The following is a 26,549-nucleotide window of genomic DNA, read 5'->3' as shown; positions in this document are numbered from 1 at the left end:
CAGCTGAGGGCAGTAACACATGCTTGTAACCTCAGTACTTACAAGGCTGAGGCAGGCGGATCAAGAGCTCAAGGCTAGCCCAGGCTACATACTGAGTCTTTCTTAGAAAACAAATAAAAAATTACAAAATAAACAACATCCCTCCCCTGTGCTAGCTGGTATCTGGGAACAAAGTGAGGGACAGCTCCTTCAGTAATCGTGGAATAGCACTCATGGACTGGGCCATCCATCCTGGATTCTATACACTATATCCTACCTGGGCAGGCAGCAGGAACAGGAGCAAGAGAGGGGGGTCTGGACTAAAGGAAAGTCTTGAGAATTCCTAGAGCAAGAAGGCAGTGGCCATTGCACTCTGTTCTATAGCTAGCATTTCAAGCCTCTGCTTAATTCAATTCTATGACTGAAGTTCTTGATAGAGGCACTACATTTGGGTTTTCCTCAAGAATTTAGGCAGAAGATCATTTGCAGGGTGTAGTCACACTTGGAAACACCCTGCTAAGGCTACAACTCTTCTACTTTGGGTAGAAGTGGGAAGGAAAGAGGCAGTGAAGATGTCAGAATCTGTTATAATCTGCTGGTCCAACTTCTATACTTATGCTAGTTGCAGAAGAAAAAAGGCAGAAAATTGGCCTAGCTGATCCTCTCCCAGACAGGCCCCAGTGGGCTCATTAATGTCCATGGCAGACAGTAGGGTCTCATGATCTGTTCTCCTCCTACTCCCTGGGCCTGAGTCACTTGTACTGAGTCAGCTTCAGGGAGTGAAGCTGAAGCCAGGAGCTGACATCACACCCTTATCAGGCTGGAAAGGCTTCCAGTGTGACATGCAGCAGATGCCTCTGTACAAAGGTTACAGTCCTGAAAAGACAAAGCTAATCTCTTTGAAGTGTCATTATGTAGGGGAGGGTGTGATTAAGGGTTGGTTCCTAAATCACTCTCTGATTCTTGTGCCACCTTGCCAACTCTATGGCAAAATATTTATCATTTGGCTACAAATAGGAAGGAAAATTGAGGCTAAGAACTGCTTTTTTGGGGGGGGTGTATGTGAGTCTGTAGGGAACATAAAGGAATCCTCATAAGAACATGGAAACTTCTGTGAGATCTGGCCAATGAAGAAGAGTTTTGTATGGAGACTCCAGGAAGAAAGTAGCCCTGGGCCTCTTCTCTCCCGGAGCCCCCATTTCACTCTTCTGGAGCTCCTCCATAGTGGGAGGAACACGGGATTAACCAGAACCCGCAAGGACAACCAAGACTGGGAGCCAGTGTCAGGGCACACCCAGGAATTCTCCTATACAATGTCTTGCCTGGGCTTTAGAAAAATGTGTAGTTCATTTTAGTAAGGCACGTGCATACTTAATGCTTCCGTAAACTTTTTAATCAAGATATACACTAACTAGATCCTTATATTGGAGCTAGAGCTTTGTTAAACTTTATCAGTTCCTAGTCCAAGAACAGTATTTTATCCTCCATCCTTTTGCACACTGTACAGGGAAACAGCTAGTTGTTTAGTGAATGTTTCATATAATGGAGGAAGAAAGGGAAACCATTTCCCTTGGTACCTCAAGCACAAAGGCGTTAGTTAATTGGCATATCATCAAAATATCGAAAGGGACTGGCAGTAATTCCTAAGCTGAAGTCTCCATGCCTAGAAACCTAGCGGTATTTATGTTTATTTCCTAAGGAGCCTCAGTGGAGTTAAGTGCCTCACTTAACTCCAGCATCAGATAACCCAGAAGGGCCTCAGGAAGTGTGATCTTTTTCCTTTTCTGGATCTAGTAACCCAAGAGGAGCCAGGTGGGGAAGAAAGGCAACTGGAGAACCCACCCTAGAGATTTAAACACTCATAGAATACCTGCCTCTCAGAGCCATCCATAATCCTGCAGCAGAAGTTAGATGCATAGAAGAGGGACCCCAGACCAGCACAGGGTAAGAGAAACCCTAAGGCCTCTGCTTTTCTGGTCCTAAGATGCAGACTAAAAAATAGATACAGGGAAAAGTCAAGCCAGACAGGAGGTACCAGTGAACCCCTCCCAGAAGCACACTCACTCTGACCAGCTCTGACCTTCCATGAGACAGCTTCCGGAGAAGCTCAAGACCTTTAGGACCTCGGTTCCACCAAGGTCTGGATTCTTCTTGCTTTGCAGCGACCTCCCTTTCTAGACCCTGGACTCTGCTGCCAAACTAAACAGAAATGGAAACAGTCTGACCTAGCTCCCAGAATGGCTTGGGCTTTGTCTATACGTGAATGTGGAAGTGTAGGTTGTCACATCCTGGGCTCTTCTTCTCCAATGACCTCTTACAGCTGGGATCTGGGGAAGCAGATGCTGAGAAATAACCTAGGCAGCTCAGCAGTGACTATGAGCACGAGCTATGGACTGGGCTCCCGGTCTAATAGTCACTACTGAGTGACCTTAGCAGTCATTTAACTTCTCTAAGCCTATTCCTCATGGGTAAAATCACACCACTTAAAGTTGTTGTGAGGATTCCACGTACATCTGGCATGCTGCCCAGCATATCAATGGCCAATAAATGCTGGCACATTTAGTTTTAGTATCATTAAAATATCATAATAAAATACATTTCCAGGGTGAATAGGCTCTGAATTTTCCTTGCCTACTGCATTTCCTTTCTCTATCCACTGACATCCCTCTCCTTGAAAGAAACTCTACTGTATTAACTATGTAGGTGGTTTATACCACACAGAGTCAGATGCCAGGACATGGGCATATGCATTCCAATGGTGCAAAGTCTTCATTTTTTTAATCCCTTCTTTCCTAGGCTTGGCTGGCAACCAGGACTAGAGCCTACCAACAGTGAGCCAGAGATGAGGACTGAAGCACAGCTGTCTGGGACATCAGAGCGCTTGGCTACTCACTGGGTACTTTTCCCACTCTTTCTAGATGTATAGTGGAGGGTGGCACTAAGCTACTGACTGCTTACCTCCTGCTCCGTATCACAGGTTAGGTACTCTGCTGCTGCCCAACTTCCTTTTCTCAGCTTCATCTCATCAAGTAGGCATTAGATTTACTTTGCCAAGGCTATTTCTCTCTCCCCCTTTTATATTTCTCAAAGGAAGGCAGGCTGTTACATTCTGCTGAGGCCCTATTGGTAGAGAATAAATCTATGCTAACAAAAAGTAGGATCTTTGGGGAGAGAAAAGAATGATGAGGAGTGGCCAGGAAAAGAAGCTGGTGTTCTAGTTAGCATCTTCTCTCTCCCAGCACATAGAAAGAGCACAGCTCCTTTTCCTTCCCTGTGGTGGCTGCTATGATCTCAGCGAGGCCAGGTCTCAAGCAGGGTGCATTAGGTCTGTGTCACAGTTCTTAGTATGTGGTTAATGGAATGACAATGCCATTTAGTGAAATCAACCCTGGACAAAGTCAAGAGTATCAGCCTTGCCATTAGTTAGATGACCTGAGACAAGTCACTTTATCTCTCTAGTCTCTGAATTTTTCCTGTGTAAAATGAGGCCAGTGGAATACATGAATTTTAAGGTCTTTTTCCATTCTAACATTCCATGTTTCTATAAGTGAAATGAACAGAGGAAAGGACAGAAAGTAGAGTAACCCCCATATAAGACATCCTGTCTCCATGCAACGCTCAGACACCTTGCCCATCTGTCCCTCCCCCAGCTTTACCTCATCCTCATTCTCCACTTTAGGGTTGCTGGCTGTTCGTTTCAGGTTGCTGCTGAGACTTATGCTGGCCGTAGCATCTGACTTAGAACGCTGGTGAGTCCTTTTAGAGGGAGACAGCCCTGTGTCAGGGGCTGGGCTTAATGTCGGCAGCTCCCTCTTTCGGTGAGCTGGCTTCAGCTCATCTGAGAGGATTAGCTTCCGTAACTTGGTCCCTCGCGAGTGTCGCTGAGTGGAAATGTGCATGTCTGAAGAGTAGGCCCCAAGCAACAGGGCACACTGGAGGGAAAAGTTGATGCTCTGGCGACAGCGGTGGACTATGTAGGGCTTAATGGCATCGCCCACATCCTCATCCATGTGGATATACATGTTAAGCAACTGGGGCAAATAGAAGTCCACATCCTCATTGCGAAAGTAGAAGAGCCGGTTGCCAATGTAGGCTTGCACTCCAGGCTCCTTGGAGTTATACAAGTATGAAATAGCCATAGAGATGTCAAATAGTTTTGACTCAAACAGCCTCAGGAGCCAAGACTGTTTGGCTGAGTTGTTCTGTCGTCGTCGTCTTGCTCCTTTGGCTGTGCCAGAGGCCACACCAGCCCCCATCTCATCTTCTTCCTCCCTGATCTGGGCAGGTGGATCATCTAGGCAACGGATTTCATTGTCCACACCATCCCCATTAACCAACTCCAGCGGGGTGCCTTTGCTAGAGATGGCTACACCTCCATGCAAAAGCTTGACTTTCTCCAGTACCTCCTGGCAGGCCTTCTGGGCCACCTCAGGGTCAATCACTGACAGTTCCCCGACCCCCTCCGTGATGACGCTTAGTAGGGAGCCCCCATTATTCCCTGATGGGCTAGGAGTAGGCTCAGAAGTTGGCTTCAGGGTGGCAGGCTCCACTACCATGTCTCCCATGGCTACAGCCAGACTTCGAGCTTCCAAGCTAGAGGAGGAAGGGAGAAAAGAACAGAAAGGGACACATACACACACTGGTTAGTGGTATCATCTTCAGGTCTTCCCTTTACCATGAAGCCTGTTCAAGCAATTTTTCCTTCAACATCAGATGACGTCATCTCAATAGAAATCTGCCTTCACTACCTCTCACTACTGATCATTGTGTTCATATGTATTCACAGTACCCTTGGTTCTTCGCTTGTATGTGAAAAGGCTGTTTTACATGTGGCATGTTAAAACAGCCTGACACATTTTTCAGGATACTGGGGATCAACTCAAGTCTTACTCTTTTCCTTAACTCTAAATACTTTTTTTTTTTTTTTGGTTTTTCAAGACAGGGTTTCTCTGTATAGCCCTGGCTGTCCTGGAACTTACTTTGTAGACCAGGCTGGCCTCAAACTCAGAAATCCGCGTGCCTCTGCCTCCCAAGTGCTGGGATTAAAGGTGTGCGGCACCACGCCCGGCTCTTAAATACTGTTTTCCTTGCTCTCCTGTGTCACCTTCAAATGCTCATGGTGATGCTTTCCTTTTCTTGGTTAAGCTGTATCTCCTTAATTCACAACATACATCACACACCAGGCCTCTGCCTCTCCCCAGTTTAGTATCAAAGCTGTTACTGTCTTCTGAGTCTTACTCTATAGCCCAGGCTGTTCTTAAACTTGGAGCAATTCTCTTGCCTCAGCCTTCCAAGTACTGGAATTTCAGGCACCAGCTACCACTCTATGCTTTGGTTATAGATACTTTCCTTTTCAGACTCAAAGAATCCAGGGAATAAGATCCAGCAAGTACAATAGTAGGCTTCACTTAGTAGAAAGCATCTCTAAAACAGTCATCCAGCCTTCATCAACCTTGCAGAAGCTGCCCCATCTTCTTCACATCTGGTTTCCTAACACCATACCCATGCTCTATGCTTACAAGCCACACAAATGTAAACACATCATGTATCTTTCTCTTGGCTTCCTCAGCTGCAAACTGAGGAAAAAGTCCTTACTTCACATTGCTGCTGTACAGAAAACAAGCTGATGTGGATGAAAGGACTTAACACAGCTCTGGCACACAGTAGTACTCTAGTATTCAACAATGCTAGCTGACTTGTAACCCCATAAAAGGTTAGTAAGCCACATGTGCATATATCCTATGATTCTATAAGGAATGTGAATTGCATTAGCCATTTGTAATGCTTGAGAAAATTATGACCACCTTTCCCTACCCCCAACTGCTTTCCCCACTGTCACATAAAAGCTCTAGAAACTGAAACGGTTCTAAGATGACAAAAGGAAATCAGGACTCTGGATGAACTTGTAGAAGTAGTCAGAGAATGCTGCTGATAAAAGCCACTGGTCTAAGAGTAGCCTTCAGAGTGTAACCAAACCAGATCAGGACAATCAGCAAAAAGCAGGAGGGAATTTCAAAGTGATCCAGATCGAGAAAATAAGTCTAGAGTATTTTGTCAGGTGATCCTGGCTTCAGAATCTGGCATAACCATCAGGAAACTCAGAGTCCTCGTCCCAAACAAGCAAAGAACATCTAATGCACACTTCAAAAGATGAGAGGCTTTTGTAGAACTGGAGAGTAAGTCATTTCTAAGTGTTAGTGACATTTTCCTTTGGTCTAGTGAGGCGGGCTATCTATACTTTGGGTGGGTAGAAAAAGGGTGTTCAATATATGGTTTTCTGGTCACTCTGAGGAATTTTTATTCATCCCCCTACCCCAAGATAGGGGTCTCTGTGAATTTCCAGCTGGCCTTGAACTCACTATTCAGCAGGGGATGGTCTTAAACGTCTGAACTTCTTCCTGCCTTTACTCCCCAATCCCCAGGGTTAGAGGCACATTTACCTGTTTATGCAGTGACAGAGACTGAATCCAGGCTTCCTGTGTGCTAGGCATGCACTCTACCAAGCTGCACTTCCAGCTGCAGATGCCCTGCTTCCTACCACCATCCTTCCATGGCATTCATCTGACCAGTATCACATAGTCCAGTTTCCTACCAACCCAGCAGTCAGGACCAAAGCTGTGCAGAAAGAAACTCTTCTACTCTCAGATACCAACAAAAAGAGACACTTTAGTTCATCTTTCTCCCAACTGTCAAGCAGGAAATGTATCTCCCTCCACACTTCCTGATGAAGTGCTTCGTATCAGTAGGTAAGAAGGTGGTGTTCCTTCACTACACTCTCCCAGAGTCGGCAGTGCTTCTGAGCAGCAGAACCAGGATGGCTGCCTATGTGCATCTGCCTCTAACTGTGACTGTGGATTGCACAGGAATAACAAAGAAGCTTTAATCGCTCATTGCTGTACCTCTGTAGGGCACCCTCATGATCTTTATTTCAACTGGAACTTCTACCTTCTAGATCTTCTGGCCTCAACCAATCCCATTCAGCTAACTCTTTCTCAGTGTCTATATGCTTAGCTCATCCTTTTCATGGTTTCTATGAACACAGAGTTCTAAGTTACAAAGCTCCTAAAAGTCTGCTTTTCAAAACCATAAAGGGGGACTGGTACCGGGTACAGAACGGTAACTCCAGAGTCAGAGGCAGGAGGGTCAGAGCACAAAGTCATCCTCAGCTACACAGAAAAGTTCAAGGCCCAGGCTGCAGGCATCATCTAAAAACAAACACACACATTGTAAAGGGAGTCTGAGAGTCTAAGCTTACAAGTGGACTGCTTGCCTAACGTGTACAAAGCCCTGTGTTTGATCCCCTGCACCATTAAAATAAAACCAATCAGCAGGGCAATGGTGGCGCACGCCTTTAAGCCCAGCACTCGGAAGGCAGAGGCAGGCGGATTTCTGAGTTCGAGGCCAGGCTGGTCTACAGAGTGAGTTTCAGGACAGCCAGGGCTACACAGAGAAACCCTGTCTCAAAAAACAAAAACAAAAACAAAAAAACCCAACCACCCCCAAAACTTCCAAGTGAAATGAAGTTCTGCCATTCTCAAACGCAAGAGTTCTTAGAATGTCACCAGGAAATTCATTTTCCTGTTCCAATTAATTGAAATTGTGTTTATTATTGACTCCAGGAAGACAGGTAAAGACATCATCACCCTTTTATCCCATGGGCAAAAGAAGACAATTTCCCAAGGCTCAGCAAGGAACCCATATCACAGTATTCAGAGTACTTCTATAGTGCACAGACCCTCTCACCTGTCCAAGAAACCAGATAATATCAACATGTGCAGAAAAACTGGGCATAGGGCAGGTAAGGGAGGCTCAGTGGGTAGGAACGCTTGCCGTGTGTGCAAGCCTGGTGGCCTGAGTGCCATCCTTTGACCATAAGGCAGGAGAGAATCAACCAAGTCAGGAAAGTAATCTTCTCACCTTCACATGCTTGGGGTAGCATGTGTGTTACTGTGTGTGCATGCACATGGACGGACACACACACAAATGATACATGACATTTCAGAAAAAGCAAGGCATGGTGGTGTGTGCCTGTAATGTCAGCACTTGGGTAGTAGAGGCAGGAGAAACTATTGTCAAAACAAAACTAAACCAAAACCAAAACCCAAAAAAAAATTTTAGAATTTCAACAACAACGCCCTCCCCGCAAAAGTAGGGCAGATAAATCCAACTTCTCTTCTCTTTTATACAAGCATCTCTACTACTAGGTACCACCTGGTTCTTGGGGACTCAGGGACTGCCAGTAACAGAGGATTATAGGAGGGACAGGATCAGATCATATTGGCAAACGAGACAACAGAAGAGGGACTGAGTAGACCTCTGCAAGCTCAAGGATCTGAGTCTGATCCCCAGAACCCGTGGCAAAAAAGCCTAACATGAGGCATGGTAGCACACACTTGCGATCTCCAGTGCTGGGGAACAGACAGGCAGAACCCTAGCATTTACTAGCCACCCAGGCTATCCTACTTAGCCAGCTGCAAGGGAAGGAGCGCCTGTCTTTTTTTTTGGTTTTTAGAGACAGGGTTTCTCTGTATAGCTCTGGCTGTCCTGGAAATCACTTTGTAGACCAGGCTGGCCTCGAACTCAGAAATCCTCCTGTCTCTGCCTCCCGAGAGCTGGGATTAAAGGCGTGCGCCACCACTGCCCGTTTTTTTTTTTTTTTGTTTTTTTTTTTTTTTTGTTAGTCAGCATCTGATGAACAATACCTGAACTTGTCTTCTGCCTTCCACATGCATGTGCACACAAATAAACACATATGGGCAGAGACATATACACACAGTAAAAGAACTAAAGAGTTACTTCAAAATCTAAGTCAAATATGATGCTCAACATTCATTTCTTCATCTTTAAGTAAATAAAAGCCAACCATGGAATACTATTTTGAAGTAAAAGGATTAAAATGCAGAAATGAAAAAGGGAGAAAACAACAAAGTCTTGCACTTATCACTCTTCCTCCTGCAAGCTGTAGCATCCATAGCTGAGGCACTAACTCTCCTTCAGACAGACTGCAAGGAAAAAGAAGAGGCCTCCTGTCTGAGCCTAGCAGCCTGAGATGGAGGCTGGGGAAAGATCAAAGCTTAAATGTTGTTAGCTGGACCCCATAGAACTGGGAGAGGAAGGCATGAGAAATAATCTTAAATCAACTTCATGGGATTTAGAGTTACCATGGAAACAAACCTCTGTGTGCATGTCTGTGAGGAAATTTCTAGATTTGGTTAACTGAGGTGTGAAGATCCATAGGTGGCACCACTCTGGGTCAGGGCCCCAGAGTTAATCAAGAAGAGGCAGCAAGGTGAGCACTAACATTCCTGCCTCCCTCTCCTTTCTCACTGCAGATACAACCAGCTGCCTCACATGCACAACACTATGCTTTACCCACTGTGCTGGACTATAACCTCAAACTGTGAGCCAAGTCAATTCTCCTTAAGTTGCTTTTGACAGGTGTTATGTGATAGCAATGAGAAAAATAACTAATACAATAGAGAAAGTCTGAGTATCAGGGTGGATCCAGGTTACACTAGTACAGAACTGCTTCTGAAGAGGAAGAGAAAGTGGCCACGATGTGTTTTATGGGCCTGATCAGTTATGTCTACAGAGGTCTTTGCAGGGAATGCTACCTCTTAACCAGGCTCTCTGCTTCAGAACACCTTAAAACTTCTGTTTGCGAGGGGAGTGGAGAAACAAAAAAAAAAAAAACAAAAACAAAAAACTTCTGCTTGCACAGAATTTAATGAAAAGGGTCTTTATGAAAAGGCTTACTGGACTGGCCTCTCAGGAAAAATGGTACCGAGACCCAAATTAATACCCTTACCCAATTACTATTATTGCTTCTATTGCTTCTTTGGTCTTTTTCCTTGCATGATAAATATGAACTGCTCCACACCAATCCTGGTGGCCTAAAAAGCTCCCAAATTTTCATAGACTAGCTTTTAAGGATCATCTGATCTACTGCTCTTCTTCCAAACAGCCAGGTCACTTCAATTTCCCTTCCTTTCAACGATCCTTTGAAATGGATCAGAAGTGGAAACAATATAAAGGAGCCAATATCTTACTGTATGAGGTGGGTAGTAAAGGAAAACCAGCAAAAGCTCATGGGAAGAGGGCCAGGGGTAGTATACTGAGGGCCGAGGGCAGCAGTGGGTGATTTACCTAACACGAGCACCACTCTGGGTTCAATCCCAGCAAACCCTACTCCAAATTAATAAAAAGAAAGGCTCAGATACATTAGCTAAAGCTACGTGTCAGGTTGAAAAACAAAATAATGTCATAATTACCTAAACAAGTATGAATCCTCTACAATCAAACCCTCTTCAACCAAGGGTCAAGAATCAGTCACAAGCACTGAAGTGAAGCTATGGAAATAAGCTTTAGACAGAAGCTTAAACTGAGATAATTAAGTGGTGAGCTCTGATCTGCAGGGTGTGAACACAGATGAAGGGAAAGGGACTGTGAGTTTGATCATAAATCCCTATAACACTATTGAATGTTGCCAAGTGTGTGCACTCCTTTAACAGTAGTTTTAAAAAATATTCAAAAGGGACTCTATCATCCTAGGCTGCTTGTTCTGCTGCTAAGAAGTTCCTTACTGGGGCTGGAGAGATGGTTCAATGATTATGACCATTGCCTGCTCTTCTGGAGGACCTGGGTTCAATTCCCAGCACCCACATGGTGGCTCACAACCATCTGTAACCCCAGATCCAGAGGAACAGACATCTTTTTCTGGTCTCTGCAAACAACAGGCACATATGATATGCATGGCAGGCAAAACAGCCATGCACACGAAGTACATTTTTTTCTTAAAAAAAAAACAAGTTCCTTTTCATATTTGAAGGCATAGCACAAAGCTTCAAGGACTCCTTTTTCCCCTTTTACCTTACGAGTAAAGGAAGAATGACATCTCCACTTTATCCTGTAGAAACTCTGGATTGAGCAGTCTAGCAAGCTCAAGCCCCACCAGGAACCAAGTATGTTTGTTCAAGGTCTCAAAGGATGGTGGCATCAGGGAAGAGGGCATTCTCAACTATAGCATCGGGGGAAGGGCAGTGGTCTCACAGCAGTTAGGTCAATATTGATCAAGCTGAACTCTGTGCAAGGCCATGCAACAGGTATAAGCAGATTCCAACCAGACAGCCCAAGCCTGCTCCAGGAGCCCATGATGAGACTGACAAATGGTAAAGACAGCAACCTGCACTGCTCACCTTTTTCTGAACTAGTCCTTATTTGAGTCCCAATGTGCTTACACTAGGCCTTCTCTTTTCCCATGCCAATTACTGAAAGAATTCTTCTAAACCTCTTACCCAAACCAAAGCAGCTCTGTTTGCTATATGAGTGTTCAGCAAACATGTTCTCATACAGTGTGGACCCAGATGAGAAGCTAGGAAAACCAGGGGGCTTCTCCCATAAGTGGGGATCATTAATAGACTGCACTCCAAGTAATTTCAGGGTAAGGAGAAGTGTAACAAGATAGTATAACTATTTTCAAACCTGACCAGGCATAGAGTTGGAAGATGGAACGCCAGTGCCTTCTTTATTATCTCAGGCCAAGAGAGATGTGGAAGACAATTTTTTTTTTTGGTTTTTCGAGACAGGGTTTCTCTGTATAGTCCTGGCTGTCTTGGAACTCACTCTATAGACCAGGTTGGCCTCAAACTCAGAAATCTGCCTGCCTCTGCCTCCCAAGTGCTGGGATTAAAGGTATGCGCCACCACCGCCCGGCTACCAAGGTTCTTTTACAAAGGCCTTTCTACAAACACACTTTCTGACCACAGAATCTGGAGTTATGAATCAGGTACAGAAAAAAAAAGGCACAGATGGTCAACGACTTAATGTAGTGGAAGAAAGAGTTGAGAAGCAGCAGGCCAAGCAAGAGCTTGTATTTCAAACTGACTTTATACTCATAGTCAGAGATCAGAGAGATCAAAATATCAAAATAAAAGAGAATTCTCAAGATGGCAAAGCCACTAGCAATAAATACCTCTCATCTGACACCTGTAGTGTTTTATAAGTTAAAAAAGTACAATTCTTCCCCCAACAGACATCCTGTTATTAGCCTATTACAGTACTGGTGCTTGCAGAATGGGCCATTTTCTCAAAAGACCATTCTAGAGTTCAAGTGAGGAAGTTACAAGCTGAACCAAGGGGCCCTGACTCTGAGTATACATCTCTTTACACTGTCTTATGTTCCTTTTCCCAATCAGCCCCAACCCCAGACACACACACACAAACACAACTTCACCTTAGGTCCAAATGCTTATGAAACTAACCAACAGTAGTCCACTAAGCTTCAGTCAGGAAAATAATGGTTCCTCTTAGGTCTAGACAGGAGTAGGAGATTCTGTGATCTAACAGAAATCCTAAAGTAATCTAAAGCAAAATTTCTCACAACTTCATTCAGTTTCCATGCTCAGTTTCTGAGCATCTTTCCTAGTGGTTGCTCTTAAACACTCAACAAAATGTAATCTGATTGATAGACTTCTTTAAAAGTTGCTTCATCCTTCAGAAACACACATCTGTCCAGAAAAGCTTGAGACAACTGTGGCTCCCCATCCTCTCACATCTTCTTAGTTCAAGCTTTAGCTGATCTGAAATCATATGTGGAGATAAAAGGCATGATAGAGAACACTTAAAGACCACAGGGAAAACAGAGCCGAGGGAGACAAACATCAGCCGAATCCTGGAGAGAATGTCAAAAGTTGGAAATCCCTGGAGAGAATGTCAAAAGTTGGAAATCACTATCTGTAGGGGTGTTCACGGCAGAGCTTTCTCCTACGGGAAGCCCTCCAGAGGGCTGGAGATTGAGAAAGGGGAAAGAGAAGCCAAAGACAGCTTCAGGTATCATCAGGCACCCTAGAGAGGGGTTGAGGACTAAGGTCAAAGTGGATGGTATCTGGGTATGATGACAGTAGTCTGAGATCCTTTAAGGAGAAGGGAATAGGCAATTCTTGGAAGTCAGGAGCTGGGGGAGTGGGTCATGGTGAGGTCATGGAATTGGAAGCAGAAGAGAGGGATACAATCTGTAGCTGAGGGAAATGAGAACTCTGTGCTGAGATTGCACAGACTCGGAAGAGTGGGGCAAAATAGGAAAAGGGATAAAGGCGGAGTCCATGGAAGAGGCTTGTGAGCAGAAACACAAACGGCGAGGAAGGCAAACATGGATGATATTGTAGAAGGGGTCAAATGTGGAAAAGGTTCACGACTTAGGAAGATAGTTACGGAACAGAGGCAACAGAGGTACGAAGTGTGTGTCCTGCTGGTGGGGAGGTGGAATCCACGGGGCAGAGGGAGGGGCTAAACTGAAGAGGAAGCCAGAAAGCAGAGAAGACTACCCCGGGCCCGAGAGGAAAGGGTGAAGGACCTCGGGGTGCAGCTGCCACCAGGGGGGCAGTTTTGTAGTCGAACCCAGGTCGCGGTAGGCTGGGCGGGACAGGGTGGCAGAAGGACCCCCCCACACACACACACAGGCAAAGGCGACTCACGGGGGAGGAGCCGCTTACCTCCGGGGAACCCTCGCGGAGGGGGTGCAGGCGGTCGGGGTCGGACTGCCGACACCGCCGCCTCAGCAGCAGCGGCCGCTCCCGGGTTCCATTGGCCGCCTGCGCTTCCCTGACAGCGGCCGCGGCGGCTGCTCCAGGCCCCGGCTGCGGGGCTGCCCGCGGCGCCGCCTGAAGGGGCCTTCACGCAACTTCAAGTTGGACCGGACCCCACTAGCAGGACACAAAATAACAATTCCTTGGCGGGTTCCGATGTAAGAGTCCCCTGGGCCCGAGCCTTTCTTCCGGGAGATTGCTTTCCTGCTTCCCGGTGTCAGGACACTACTGATGCCATCGTAATCTGAGTCGAGTGAGCTGCCCGACTCACGCCTGTTCAGAAAGGAAAAGGGGGCGGGGAAGAGCTTTTGGAAGCTAGGGAGGGGGGGCAGGGAGGAGGGGCTTACGGGGGAAGGCGGGCCCTGTGTTTGAGGGCGGGCCTAAGAGACAGGCTTTACTAAGGAAGCCGAGAGGGAAGTAGCGTGGGTAAGATCAGTGGAGGGACGTGGAGGTACCGATATTTTATGTACTTCCAAAAGTGTATGAACATGCAAATTATATATAAACTATTCATTTGCGTAAACCACTGAGTTACCGTAACTGCCACCAGTGGCTTTTTTCTCCCTCTCCTATCCTACGGGATTTCTTTCGTAAGTCAGCCGGTAGGACCCATGCAGGAGGGCCAGAAAACAGACAAGAAAGAGAAGGGACGAAAAAAGGAGTACAATCACCTTCATTTCCCTCTTCCTACTCATCTTTAAGGATGATGCCATGAGTTTGCCCCTATAGCTTCAGGAATGGCCCAGTCCAACCGCCTCAATCTTTCACTGTTTCGCACCATCACTCTGGGACAAGGTGCTGCTTCCAAGGTCACCCCAGCTGCCAAAGCCTTAACAGAGGCTGGACAAGCCAGCTTAGGAAAAGTGAGTGAAATGACAAAAGTTTGGCTTATTCCTTTTCCGAAGGCTACAAAATCATGTGAGACAGGCCTCATAGACCCCTCCCCCCCCCCCCACAATCACTGTCCCAACGCTTTTCCTGGGACTTTTCTTAGTATCTTAGGCCCCTTGTAAGGGTAGGTTTGTTTGACAGGGTTTCTCTGTGTAGCCCTGGCTGTCCTGGAACTCACTGTGTAGACCAGGCTGGCCTTGAACTTAGAAATCTGTCGACCTCTGCTTCCCAAGTGCTACGCCTAAAGACGTGTGCCACCACTGCAGGCGGGTAGGTTCTTAATATTCTACGGGTTGAGCCTAGCTCTTGGGTGACATCTTCATTGCACTTATAAGCTGATTTGAGATCTTTGTTTCCTTTTTTTTTCTTTCCCTTTCTTCTCTAGCTTCCTTCCTATCCTCTTTCCCTTTTTAGAGACAGTCTATTTTTCCCAGGCTGCTTGTGATATTCCTTGGCTCAAGCCACTGGCCTGTGGAACATGTGGGAATATATCCACATGCCCCCAAGCTGGACTAACCCTCAACTTCTGTATAATAATATTGACAATATTATTATAGCACTACATTAACAACAGTAGTATCTGATGTAATAACATTTTCTAAGGTTTGGGGGAGGGGATCAAGAAAGTATGGGTTATAGTACTACATGTCTGTTATTGAAACAGACAAATGGTGAGTGAACCATGCCCCTGCTTCCGTATTTAACTGGGAGGCAGATAAAAAGCTAAAGCTGAAGACAAAGGGCTGAGAATTTGGCTCAGTGGTTTAGTACTGTTGCTCTTGCAGAGGACCCCGGTTCACTCCCAGGGGGTCCAATGCCATCTTCTGACCTCTGTGGGTACTGGATACATACATACACGACAGAAAAACATTCATAGAGGTAAGATTGAGATTTTACTTTTTAAATTTATTTTGAAGCTACAGCTTGAAATGCCTGCATAAAATCTGCAGCAGGCACAGAAGTAGAACAAATGGAGTTCTTGTTTGCTGGAGGCAAGGGGCAGACCCTTGTTAAATCTGCACAGAAGGCCTGGCTGCATAGTATATGGTGGACAGTGGAAGACTTTTTGTGAATATTGCAAGGCAGAACCTAGTATACAGTGGGATAAAAGGGAAAGAACATTCTGAGAGGGAAGAAGACAATGTGTGCTGAATAATAGAAATGGGAATCTTTTCCGATCATCAGGACAGGGCAAACAGATAAACTAGGCTGGGGGTGAGGGGCAGTGATGGAAGATAAGCAAAGAAGAGCGACAGGGTGCCAAAGAGAGTTTCACTCTGTCCCTGTGGGTCTCGGCTAGGTGATCCCCATTCCACTTGATAGGACCCACAGTTCTTGGCTAGCTTCCAACCAGCTGTATCAAGAGGTGGTGACCTTGTGGTAGCCTAGAGTTTAAAATGTTACAGGTTCCTCCAAGACCTGGGATTCCATGGTGCTGCAAAAGTAGGCTTTGTTTATTTGGAGACAAGATATCTCTCTACATTGCCCTGGCTGTCCTGGAACCCACTATGTAGACCAGGCTGGCCTCAAACTCAAGAGATTCTACTGTCTCTGCCTCCCAAGTGTTGGGATTAAAGGCATGCGCCACCAAAGCCCAGCCAATGGTAATTCTTTTTTTCTTTTTTTCTTTTTTTTTAAGATTTATTTATTTATTATATCTAAGTACACTGTAGCTGTCTTCAGACACTCCAGAAGAGGGCATCAGGTCTCATTACGGGTGGTTGTGAGCCACCATGTGGTTGCTGGGATTTGAACTTCGGACCTTCGGAAGAGCAGTCGGGTGCTCTTACCCACTGAGCCATCTCACCAGCCCGCCAATGGTAATTCTTAATCACATGAGGCCATTCCCTCATTTACATACCGACATAGAATTAAATCATAGGTAAGTAAAAAGTCTACTTCAAAATTTCTGGCCAGGTGGTGGTGGTGCACACCTTTAATCCCAGCACTTGGGAGGCAGAGGCAGGTGAATTTCTGAGTTCGAGACCAGCCTGGTCTACAGAATGAGTCCAGGATAGCCAGGGCTACACAGAGAAATCCTGTCAGCTCAGTCATAAATGTCTTTGCATTTGTGGCTCTGTCTTCCTGCTTTTATCTGGAGAGTCTGGGTGTTTGGTTTACTCATTACTACATACATCGCAGCTTTTTTTTCTGCCTGTATTTTGACATTGTCATTTGTTTCTGCTGTGTTCATGATTGAATCTAGAGTCTTATGCATGCTAAGCAAGTGCTATTCCACTGGGCCCTATCCAGGCCCTGCTCCCTTTTGTGATCTAGGTTTTCAGTAAGTTGCCCAGGCAGGTTCTCAATCTGCAACCCTGTCTCAGCCTCCCAAGTAGCTAGGATTAGAGGCCTAATTTTTATCTAGACTAGCTCCTAAGGAAGTGGTCCTCAACCTTCCTAATGCTTTGACCCTTTAATATAGTTCCTCATGTTGTGGGAACTCCAACTATAAAATTATTTCGTTGTTACTTCATAACTAGTTCTGCTACTGTAATGAGTCGCAGTGTAAGTATTTTTGGAGACAGAGGTTTGCCAAAGAGGTTGAGACCCCCAGGTTGAGAACTGCCATCCTATAGGAAGGGAAAGATTTACCTTTGCATTCTAAGTATCCAACGTTTTTATACCACAGGGAAAAAAATTCACACATGTTGATACAGCAGTCAGCTTGAGTTCAGAGCAGATATGAGAATTTAGTGGGACATAAGGAAGATTTACGAAGTTGTAAAACAATGTGATTATTTCACTGATGTCTTATTTGGGAAAGTGTACTTTTTAAAAGTGAATACATTTAAAATTTTAAATTCATAGGTTTAACTAATTTTTCTACATTCCTATTTGCCTTTTTTAAAAGTCTTAGTCCTTTTGTTTTATTTGGAAAAAACAAAACTAAAACCAAACAAACAAACAAAAAAAATCACCAGGAGTTTGGCTGGGCATGGTGGCCTCCCAGCAAAGGCAGGCAGATCTTTGTGAGTTCAAGACCAGCCTGGTCTACATAGGTAGTTCCAGGATAGGCAGAGTTCCATAAAGAGACCCTGTCTCAAAAACAGAATCTCACTCTGTAACCTAGCCTGGCCTCAAATCTGAGCTCTTCCTCCCTCAGCCTCGGGAGTGTGGGACTTACAGGAAGGCTGCTTGGCTTCTCCTTGGTATCCTTAAGTGTCAGATCATAAAGCCATTAAAAGCATAGGGAATTATATTCCAATCCGATTCCCAAATAACTCAACCATGGCAAGAATATTCAACTCTGAAGCATATTATTTGTACTATTCTTTAAATTCTTCACCACCGACCCTTTTTGTGTGTGTGTGTACCAGTGCATGTGTTTGCTGGTATGTACACACATGTGCTGTGGAGACCAGAGGACAAGTTTTGGTAGTGTTCCCTCAGGTGCCATCCACTTTAGGCTTTGTTATTGTTTTTTTCGGTTTGTTTTTCTCTCACTGACCTGGAATTCACTAAATAGGCCATGCTGGCTGTCCAGCAAACCTTGGGACTCTTCTTGTCTTTGCTTCCTCACTGTTGGGGTTGTAAGCAACACCACCGCACCTGGCTTTTTAACTGCGGATTTTGGAACTGGAGAGATAGTTCAGTGATTAAGAGTGCTCAATGCTCTTGTGAAGGACCCAGGTTCAATTCCCAGTATCCACATAGTAGCACACAACCACCTATGACCCTAGCGGCAGGGGATCTGATGCCCTCTTCCTGCCTCTTCAGGCCCTGAGTACACACGGTGTACATAAATACATGCAGACAAAACATTCAGACACATTTAAAATATCTTTTTTAAATAGCCAATGCACTTTATACCACAATCACTGAAAACATATGAGCATATCTAATTGAAATAAAAGCTTCACCGGGCATGGTGACATACGCCTTTAATCCCAGCACTTGGGAGGCAGAGGCAGGCGGATTTCTGAGTTTAAGGCCAGCCTGGTCTACAGAGTGAGTTCCAGGACAGCCAGGCGATACAGAAACCCTGTCTTGAAAAAAACAAAAAAACAAAACAAAAACAAAAAACAAAAAGCTAATAATACCTTTGTGTGCAACACTCTCATAGTTTTGGGCTTATTTTGTTTCCCTTTTAGAAACAATATTTTAAGTTCTGCTAAACTGATTTCACAATGCAGTAATGGGTTACAATATAAGCTTTGAAAAAACTAGACTGAATAAATCATATGGTGGACCTGTAGAAATGGCTCAGCAATTAAAAGTGCAGGTTACTCTTCGAAAGGACCTGGGTTCAATTCCTAGCACCACATAGCAGTTCACAAGTCTCTATAACTCCAGTTTCAGGCAATTCAATGCCTTCTGACTCTTTCAGGCAATAGGCATGCACACTGTGCACAGCCATACAGACAGGCCCAACATCTATATATACAAAATAATAATCAAAGAACCATATGGTAAGGTGAGACGTCTCAGTGGCAAAATGCTTGCTGTTCTTGAGAGAACCAATGTTCTGTTCTTCACACTGACTTCAGGTGTCTGGTGGCTCAAAACCACCTGTAAATTCAGCGCCAAAGGAAATCTGACACCCTTTTCTTATATCCATGGTCACGTGGACACACACATACACACACACATATAAGAGAGATGAAAAATAAAAGTCATATGGCAAGTGATAAAACTAAGATTGGCATTCATCATCTTTCCAGTAAACAAACATCTCATCTTTACTCAGTGAACACTGTGTGTGTGTTTGAGACAGGGTCTTGCTAGCTGTCGAAACTCACTATGTAGACCATGCTGGCCTCAAACTGTAGAGGCCTGCCTGCTTCTCCCTCCCAAGAGCTAGGATTAAAGATTTTATCACCATATGTGGTACATTATCTATCAATCAGTTTTTTTGAGACAGGATCTGTGTAAGTCCTGGGGCTCACTTGGTAACATTAGTTTTTTTCGGGTGTTTTGTTTTGTTTTTTGAGTATAATTTCTATACTGATTTACAGAGTGGGTGGCTTTCCCTTCACTTTTGTGGTATTGGGGCAGAAACCTAAGCTTATGCGTGCCACAGAAATGCTCCACCATAAGCTTTATTCCTAGCCCTACCCTCCACTCTTTTTTTTTTCCTTTTAAAAAAAAAAAGATTTATTTCTTTACTTTATGTATATGAGTACACTATAGCTCTCTTCAGGCACACCAGCAGAGGGCATAAGATCCCATTACAGATGGTTGTGAGCCACCATGTGGTTGCTGGGAATTGAACTCAGGACCTTTGGAAGAGCTGTCAGTGCTCTTAACTCCCGAGCCATCTTTCCAGCCCCATCCTTCACTCTTAAGAGATATTGCTGCTCAGCCCTAAATGGAATGTTTCTATTGTATCTCTTCCCTTAGGGCTCAGGGCTCTGCAGAAGACAGGGCAGAAAGATTTTAAGAGCCAGAGGTGGTGAATGACTTAGGAAGGAGTGTTTTCCAAGGCAGATGCACAAATAAACTCAACAGAGCTGGTGACAGCTTGCATGAGACCTGCTAAAGCCAGAGGCAATCCCAGCATGGAGGTGGGGAGGTGGGCACAAAAGCTCTCTCCTAACCAAGAAGCTCTTCCCAAATGACAGCTGCTGGGAGAGGAAGAATCAGTTTTTTCAATGGAGTGACATATAATCAACCACACTCCTGGGCAGGCCCCAGTCTCAGGAGTAGTCAGTCAAAACAAGTTGGACTCCATGTGTCTTTTGTTTAAGGAAGAAAGAACATGACCTTGCTTGGGGAGCAAGGTGAGGGAGGATGTGAGAGGAGTCGAGGAGGGCAAACAATATAATATATTGTATGAAATTCTCAAAGGATAACAAAAACATTATTTAGAAAAAGGTAAAAGAAATACCATACAGTCAGTGAGATGGTCCAGCGGGCAGAGGCATTTAACACCAAGGCTGATGATGTGTGACTCTTGGGACCCACATAGTGAAAGGAGAGAACTGATGTTCCCAAGTTGTCCTCTTAACTGTACTCAACCACTATGGTTTGCAGGTACAAACACATACGTAAAATACAATTTTAAACATACTGTGGCTTAGTGGCGCACACCTTCAGTCTCCACTCAGGAGGCAGGGGCAGGCAGATCTCTGTGAATTTGAGGCCAGCCTGGTCAACCTAAAGAGTTCCATGTTAGTCAGAGCTACACAGTGAGACCTCATCTTTAGCCCGGCGTGGTGGCACACGCCTTTAATCCCAGCACTCAGGAGGCAGAGGCAGGCGGATTTCTGAGTTTGAGGCCAGCCTGGTTTACAAAGTGAGTTCCAGGACAGCCAGGGCTATACAGAGAAACCCTGTCTCAAAAAACCAAAAAAAAAAAAAAAAAAAGAGAGAGAGAGAGAGACCTCATCTTTAAAAGAAAGGAAAAGAAAAGAAAAAGAATGGAAACCATTGATTCATCCATTTATTTAAAATGCTTAGCTTTGCCTGCTCCCTTTTCTGTTCCAAAAAATTTGAACTCAAAATTTGAGCCGGGCCAGGTGTGGTGGTGCACGCCTTTAATCCCAGCACTTGGGAGGCAGAGACAGGCAGATTTCTGAGTTCAAGGCCAGCCTGGTCTACAAAGTGAGTTCCAGGACAGCCAGGGCTACACAGGGTTTGTCTCGGAAAAAAAAAAAAAAAACCGACGGACAGACAGACAGACAGACAGGAATCCGCATGTTTGCAGGTGAACTGGGCTGCAGAAGCACTGTATGAGAATCACCTGAGCTCAGTCAAATGCTGGCAAACAAAGCCCCGAGTTCAGCCCCCAGGTTGGCACTTGCAACCCCTGTGCGGGGGAGCTCGAGACAGATGGATCCTGAGGCTTGCTCTCTAGCCCATCTAACTGTATCGGTCAGCTCCAGGTTCACAGAAAGACCTCATAAGCTGGTAAGTTTAAGCCAGCAAATTATTTCCCACCTGCTCAGAAACCCTAGTCAACCTCAGTGGTCACACTGAGAAAGACGCCATGTGTAGAGACTTACTGAGAGAGGTTCCACAGAGGGTGCTGAGGAAGGGGGGGAATGAGGGTGTGTGACAATGACTAACTCTAATTGTATCAATGCATGGAATTACCAACAACAAAAAAATAAGATGCAGAGAATTAGTAACACACGGACTTGACATGCACACATACACATGCATATTCGTGCAGACACAAACCAAGTACCAAGACAAGGGCTGAGAATATCGCTGAGTGGTAGAGTATGTGCCTACCCTGCACAGGCCCTGGGTTCTACCCTCATCACACACACCCAGGCCACTTAAGACACACAGGGCATCAATGCAATTAATACGTTACATACATCCTAATACAATTTGGTATGAATTTGCCTTAATTTCTACATAAAGTTAATCATTAGCCACAAAAATAATAGAATCATTTGTGACCATGGACTAGACATGCCGGCTTGGTCTTGGTTTAATAGAAAGAAGGCTAAAGTGAGAAAAGCCCCTGAAGCAAGTATTGGAGTAGGAATTAGGAGTCTGGAATTGTTGTAAAGGCGAAGTTGAGAGTAACAGGAGCCAGTTGGGTCTCTTCCCCAAATCTTAGTTTAGTCTTTTACATAATAAACTGAAGACTGCTTCAACATTGAAGCGTCACTTGTTTTATGTCTCGTGTTTTGTATGCAAGGTATATTCTTCTTCACATGTAGGTGTGCAGATGTGTGTGTGCATGTGAGGAGAGGTCAGAAGTAAACTTTGGGTGTCTTCCTTGGCTGCTTTCCTTATTTCTTGTGAAGGTAGTCTAGTTGAACCAGGTGCTCATCGATCCAGCAAGGCTGGCTAGCTAGTGAGCTTCAGGGATCCTCCTGTCTCTGCCCTACTCCCCCAGCAATGAGACTGGAGGCATGCTACACTGCTTGGCTTTTAGGTGGACACTGGGGATCTAAACTTGGGCTTTCATGATTGTACAGTGGACACTTGACTGACAGCCATCTCTCTAGCCCCAAGATACATTTGAAAATAGGATAGACAAAGCTATTTTAAACACATGCAAATCAGGCTAGTAAGATGGTTCAGTGGGCAAGGGCACAGACAACTTTAGCTTATGTTCCTCTTATGGTTTCACCATGCTGTACTTCCATGCCACATGCTTGCTTCTCCTGGAATGTGGTCCTTGCTTTCACCTCTTCACCTTAAAGGCTTCATTAGCTGAAGCCTGCTTGCCCTCTCCATGCTGCCTTCCCAGGGTGCTCAGCCCTGCTGTCCCTGTGACTTCGGTTAGGAGCTTGGTTTCTGGTTCCTGTAAGCCTCATTCTGTCCTTGCTTTGTGAGTTAGAATCATCCTTCTGCCTCCTGCTTACCTGTTTTAGGAAGTCACCTCTGATCCCTGTCTGGTCTCTATGCTGTTCCTGGGGCTTGGTGACTCTGTGCTTAGTACTCAGAAAACTGACACTCTGCTGTCAACATAGTTACCTGTCAGTCTTCCCAACTAGAATGTCTGAAGACAGAGCCTAAGGGAACCAGCTTTGTAAGTGCCTAGTGCTTCAAGAAACAAGGGGAAACACCAGAATCATTTTCATGGACATAACTTCTGACAGCACACCCAAGATCAAGAGCTTTCTCACCAAAAGACAGCTAGATTCTGGATCTGTGACAGCTATCACATAATTGTTAGCATGTTGCCGAGAGGGCTGGAGAGATGGCTCAGTGGTTAAGAGCACCGACTGCTCTTCCAAAGGTCCTGAGTTCAAATTCCAGCAACCACATGGTGGCTCATAACCAACTGTAATGAGATTTGACATCCTCTTCTGGGGTGTCTGAAGACAGCTACAGTGTACTTACATATAATAAATAAATAAATTTCTAAAAAGTACAGAAGAACATTCAAGGAGGAAATAGATGATATCATGCTGAAAGCTACACAAAAGATGAACAGCATGTAGGGAACTAGGTTCCCTGGGGACAGTGCCCAAATCAGCCTGGTGAACAGTCAAAACCAGAGGCCTCTTTGAAGACTGGGATGCCTGGTTAAATCTGGACTTCCCCTCACTTGAACCCTGGGCCCCCCATGTGATGGCACCCTGTACCCCCAAGTTGCTGCCTACTAATTCTGGGCTCTCAGAAGGGTCAGCTTGTCTCTGGGCTGGATGTACGCTCTGGCTCCTGGCAGAAGCCAATAGGAAAGTATCTCAAATTTAGGCTCTAAAGCTTTTTGTAGATTGACAAAATATGCAAAATATGTCAAAACACCAAAGTACAAAATACCTGAGTAAATGAGCTACCACAGACAGGAGGCATCATAGACCATGACAGATTAAGATACTGAAGTTAAGGCTGGGTGTGGTGGCACACGTCTTTAATCCCAGCACTCAGGAGGCAGAGGCAGGCGGATCTCTGAGTTCAAGGCCAGCCTGGTCTACAGAGTGAGCCAGGGCTATACAGAGAAACCCTGTCTCAAAAAACCAAAAACAAACAAAATATTTCAGATTATTCCATCTCTTAAAACTTATTTTAAATTGTGTGTGTGTGTGTGTGTGTGTGTGTGTGTGTGTGTGCGCGCGCGCGCGCACGTAAATAGTGCATAAATAGTCTAGAGGCGTTGGATCCCCTGGAACTAGAACTTAGGTAGTTGTGAGCCACTTACGTTGGTGCTGGGAACTGAACTTACTGCTGAACCATCTCTGCTCCCTATGCACTCCCCACATCCGCCCGCTAACCCTTGCTTGGTGTGTATTTGAGACAGGGCCTCACATAGCTCTGGCTAGCCTAAAATTCACCACACAGCTTGATGCTGGCTCTTCTGGTCTTCCTGCTTTACCCCCCAAGGGTGGGATTATAGGCCTGTACCCATACCTGATTTTGTTTGGTTAGTTTTCTGAAATGGTGTCACACTTGCAGTCCAGGCTAACCTGGAACTTATAGCTCAGGTTGTCCTCAACCTTGTAATCCTCCTGTCTCAGCCTACCAAGTACTGGAATTACAGGCATGAAGGCACCATACCCTGCCTCACAGACATATTATTTGAACATTAATTATAAAGTTAAAAATCTGCATCAAAAGGATAAATGTAAATTTCTGGACATTTGGAAATTTATAAAACTTTTTAAATAACTCAGAGTGCTAGGGCCATAGCCTAATGGTAGTTCATTCATTCATAAAGTCCTAGGGTTATAGCCTAGTGGTAGAACATTCATAGAGTACTAGGTTTGATCACCCCTACCACATACACAAGAAAACAAGTCATAAAGGGAGCTTTGGAGATGGCAGAGAGTGCTTATGTGTCAGGCCTGGTGGGCATGCAGGCTAACCTGTCATCCCAGCATATAGGAAGCTGGATCTGGGATTCCCAGACTAGCTCAAAACTTGGAACTCGGGGCTGGTGAGATGGCTCAGTCGGTAAAAGCACCAACTGCTCTTCCAAAGGTCCTGAGTTCAAATCCCAGCAACCACATGGTGGCTCACAACCATCTGTAACGAGATCTGACGCCCTCTTCTGGAGTGTATGAAGACAGCTATAGTGTACTTAGATATAACAATAAATAAATCCTTAAAAAAAAAAATTTGGAACTCAGCTGGGCGTGGTGGCACACGCCTTTGATCCCAGCACTTGGGAGGCAGAGGCAGGCAGATTTCTGTGTTCAAGGCCAGCCTGGTATACAAAGTGAGTTCCAGGACAGCCAGGGTTACACAGAGAAACCCTGACTCGGAAAAAAAACCAAAAACCAAAAAACAACAACAAAAAGGATGTTCTTCCTTGATATGTAGGGTGGGGGCTATTCAGGAAGATGTCTAGGTCAAGCTCAGCTCTTTATAGGTATGTGCAACACACACACATTCATGAAATTAATTTGAATGTTTTAAAAATTAATAGTGAAAACATTGTATGGCATAGAAAACCTCATAGATTGTGGAAAGTGGAGTTTTGAAACAGTTGGATATGTGACATAGTCATATAATCCCATCACTTTTGAAGCTAAGGAAGGAGGACACAAGTTAGTGGCTGGTCTGGACTACAGTGACTTCCTAGGTCATCCTGAGATATATACCATACACATCTCAAAACAACTCCCCCCCCCCCAAAACAAAACAAAACAAAACAAAAAAAACCCCTGAGTCTGTTCCTGAGAGCTTTGAATGCTTGCCTACCACATGACCCTTGGCCCCAGCTAGGGGTGGAGGTTTATAATGCAGAAGGAAGCCTGAAGCCAGGTATAATGGGTCTCACCTATAATTTCAGCACTCAGGAAGCTGATGATGGAAGACTGCCTAGAGTCCTCTTTAAAAAAACAAAAACAGAAACATTGTTGCAGATAGCTCTGTGGCTATTTGTAACTTGATGTTAATTCCATTCTCCTGTGAGGGGTTGTGAACAAGGAATGAGTCAGCACTCAGGTAAACCTTCTACCTCACCTTAATTTGTAAAATAAAGGCTAGAGCTGGTGATTGGGCAGATAAAAGGGATGGATCATGGATGGGGTAGATCTGCCCAATCTAGGCACACAGCTTGTATTCATATTGTGTTCTCATTGCCGGCTGGGGCATATTTGGGTTGGAGAATTACTGCAACAAAACAACAACAAAGAAACCAAGTCAAATCCAAACAAAAAGACATCCTGTAGTCATAACGAGCTCTAGATTATAAAAGGGACAGGGTGGACTGAAGAGATGGCTTGGTGGTTAAGACAACTGGCTGCTCTTCCAGAGGACTCAGGTGTTCAATTTCCAGCACCAATGTGGCAGTTCACAACTGCCTGTAACTCTAGTTCCAGGGCATCTGACATGCTTACACCAATGCACAAAGTAAAATAAAACAAAATAAAGTACACACGTACAGAAAGTGACAGTGTATGTAGCTAGCATGCCAGAATCCCTGGGATCCAGTCCCAGTACTGCCTAAGTGAGGCACGGTGGGCATGTCATCTTAGCACTTGGGAAGTAGAGGCAGGCAGATCCAAAGTTCAAAGTGATCTTCAGCTACTCAGTGTTGTTGAGGAAGCCTGGGATTCAAAAAACAAAACTAGTCTTAAAAAAAAAAAAAAAAAAAAAAGAGCCGGGTGTGGTGGCACACGCCTTTGATCCCAGCACTTGGGAGGCAGAGGCAGACAGATTTCTGAGTTCAAGGCCAGCCTGGTCTACAGAGTGAGTTCCAGGACAGCCAGGACTACACAGAGAAACCCTGTCTCGAAA

The 26,549-nt window shown here is 45.0% G+C and overlaps 1 protein-coding gene and 1 long non-coding RNA gene across 9 annotated transcripts in view; one reads left to right on the top strand and one right to left on the bottom strand.

Moving 5' to 3' along the window:
* The window catches only part of Pi4kb (phosphatidylinositol 4-kinase beta), a 32,207-nt gene extending 18,383 nt beyond the window's left edge, over nt 1–13,824 (bottom strand). For 2 of the 3 annotated variants that reach the window (NM_001293715.1, NM_175356.3), the window contains exons 1-2: nt 13,470–13,824; nt 3,636–4,572 (exon numbers count right to left, since the gene is read on the bottom strand). In NM_001293715.1, the coding sequence (NP_001280644.1) occupies nt 3,636–4,544 (909 nt within the window). In that variant the 5' untranslated portion in view covers nt 4,545–4,572; nt 13,470–13,824. The remainder of the gene's footprint in view (nt 1–3,635; nt 4,573–13,469) is intronic. The other variant, NM_001293716.1, reaches the window with a different exon arrangement.
* The window catches only part of B230398E01Rik, a 28,784-nt gene continuing 2,332 nt past the window's right edge, over nt 98–26,549 (top strand). Inside the window, exons 1-2 of one of the 6 annotated variants that reach the window (XR_003954666.1) lie at nt 98–2,875; nt 6,467–13,206. This is a non-coding gene — a long non-coding RNA (RIKEN cDNA B230398E01 gene). Of the gene's footprint in view, nt 2,876–4,567; nt 13,207–16,223; nt 16,336–21,044; nt 21,306–26,549 lie in introns of those variants that run through there. The other 5 variants (XR_003954665.1, XR_003954667.1, XR_003954664.1 and 2 more) reach the window with 5 other exon arrangements.

The sequence above is a fragment of the Mus musculus genome, chromosome 3 (assembly GCF_000001635.26).
Source record: "Mus musculus strain C57BL/6J chromosome 3, GRCm38.p6 C57BL/6J".
NCBI classification, from domain to species: Eukaryota; Metazoa; Chordata; class Mammalia; order Rodentia; family Muridae; genus Mus; species Mus musculus.
The sequence above is the reverse complement of the archived record's forward strand: the minus strand, read 5'-3'. Positions and strand labels throughout refer to the sequence as shown.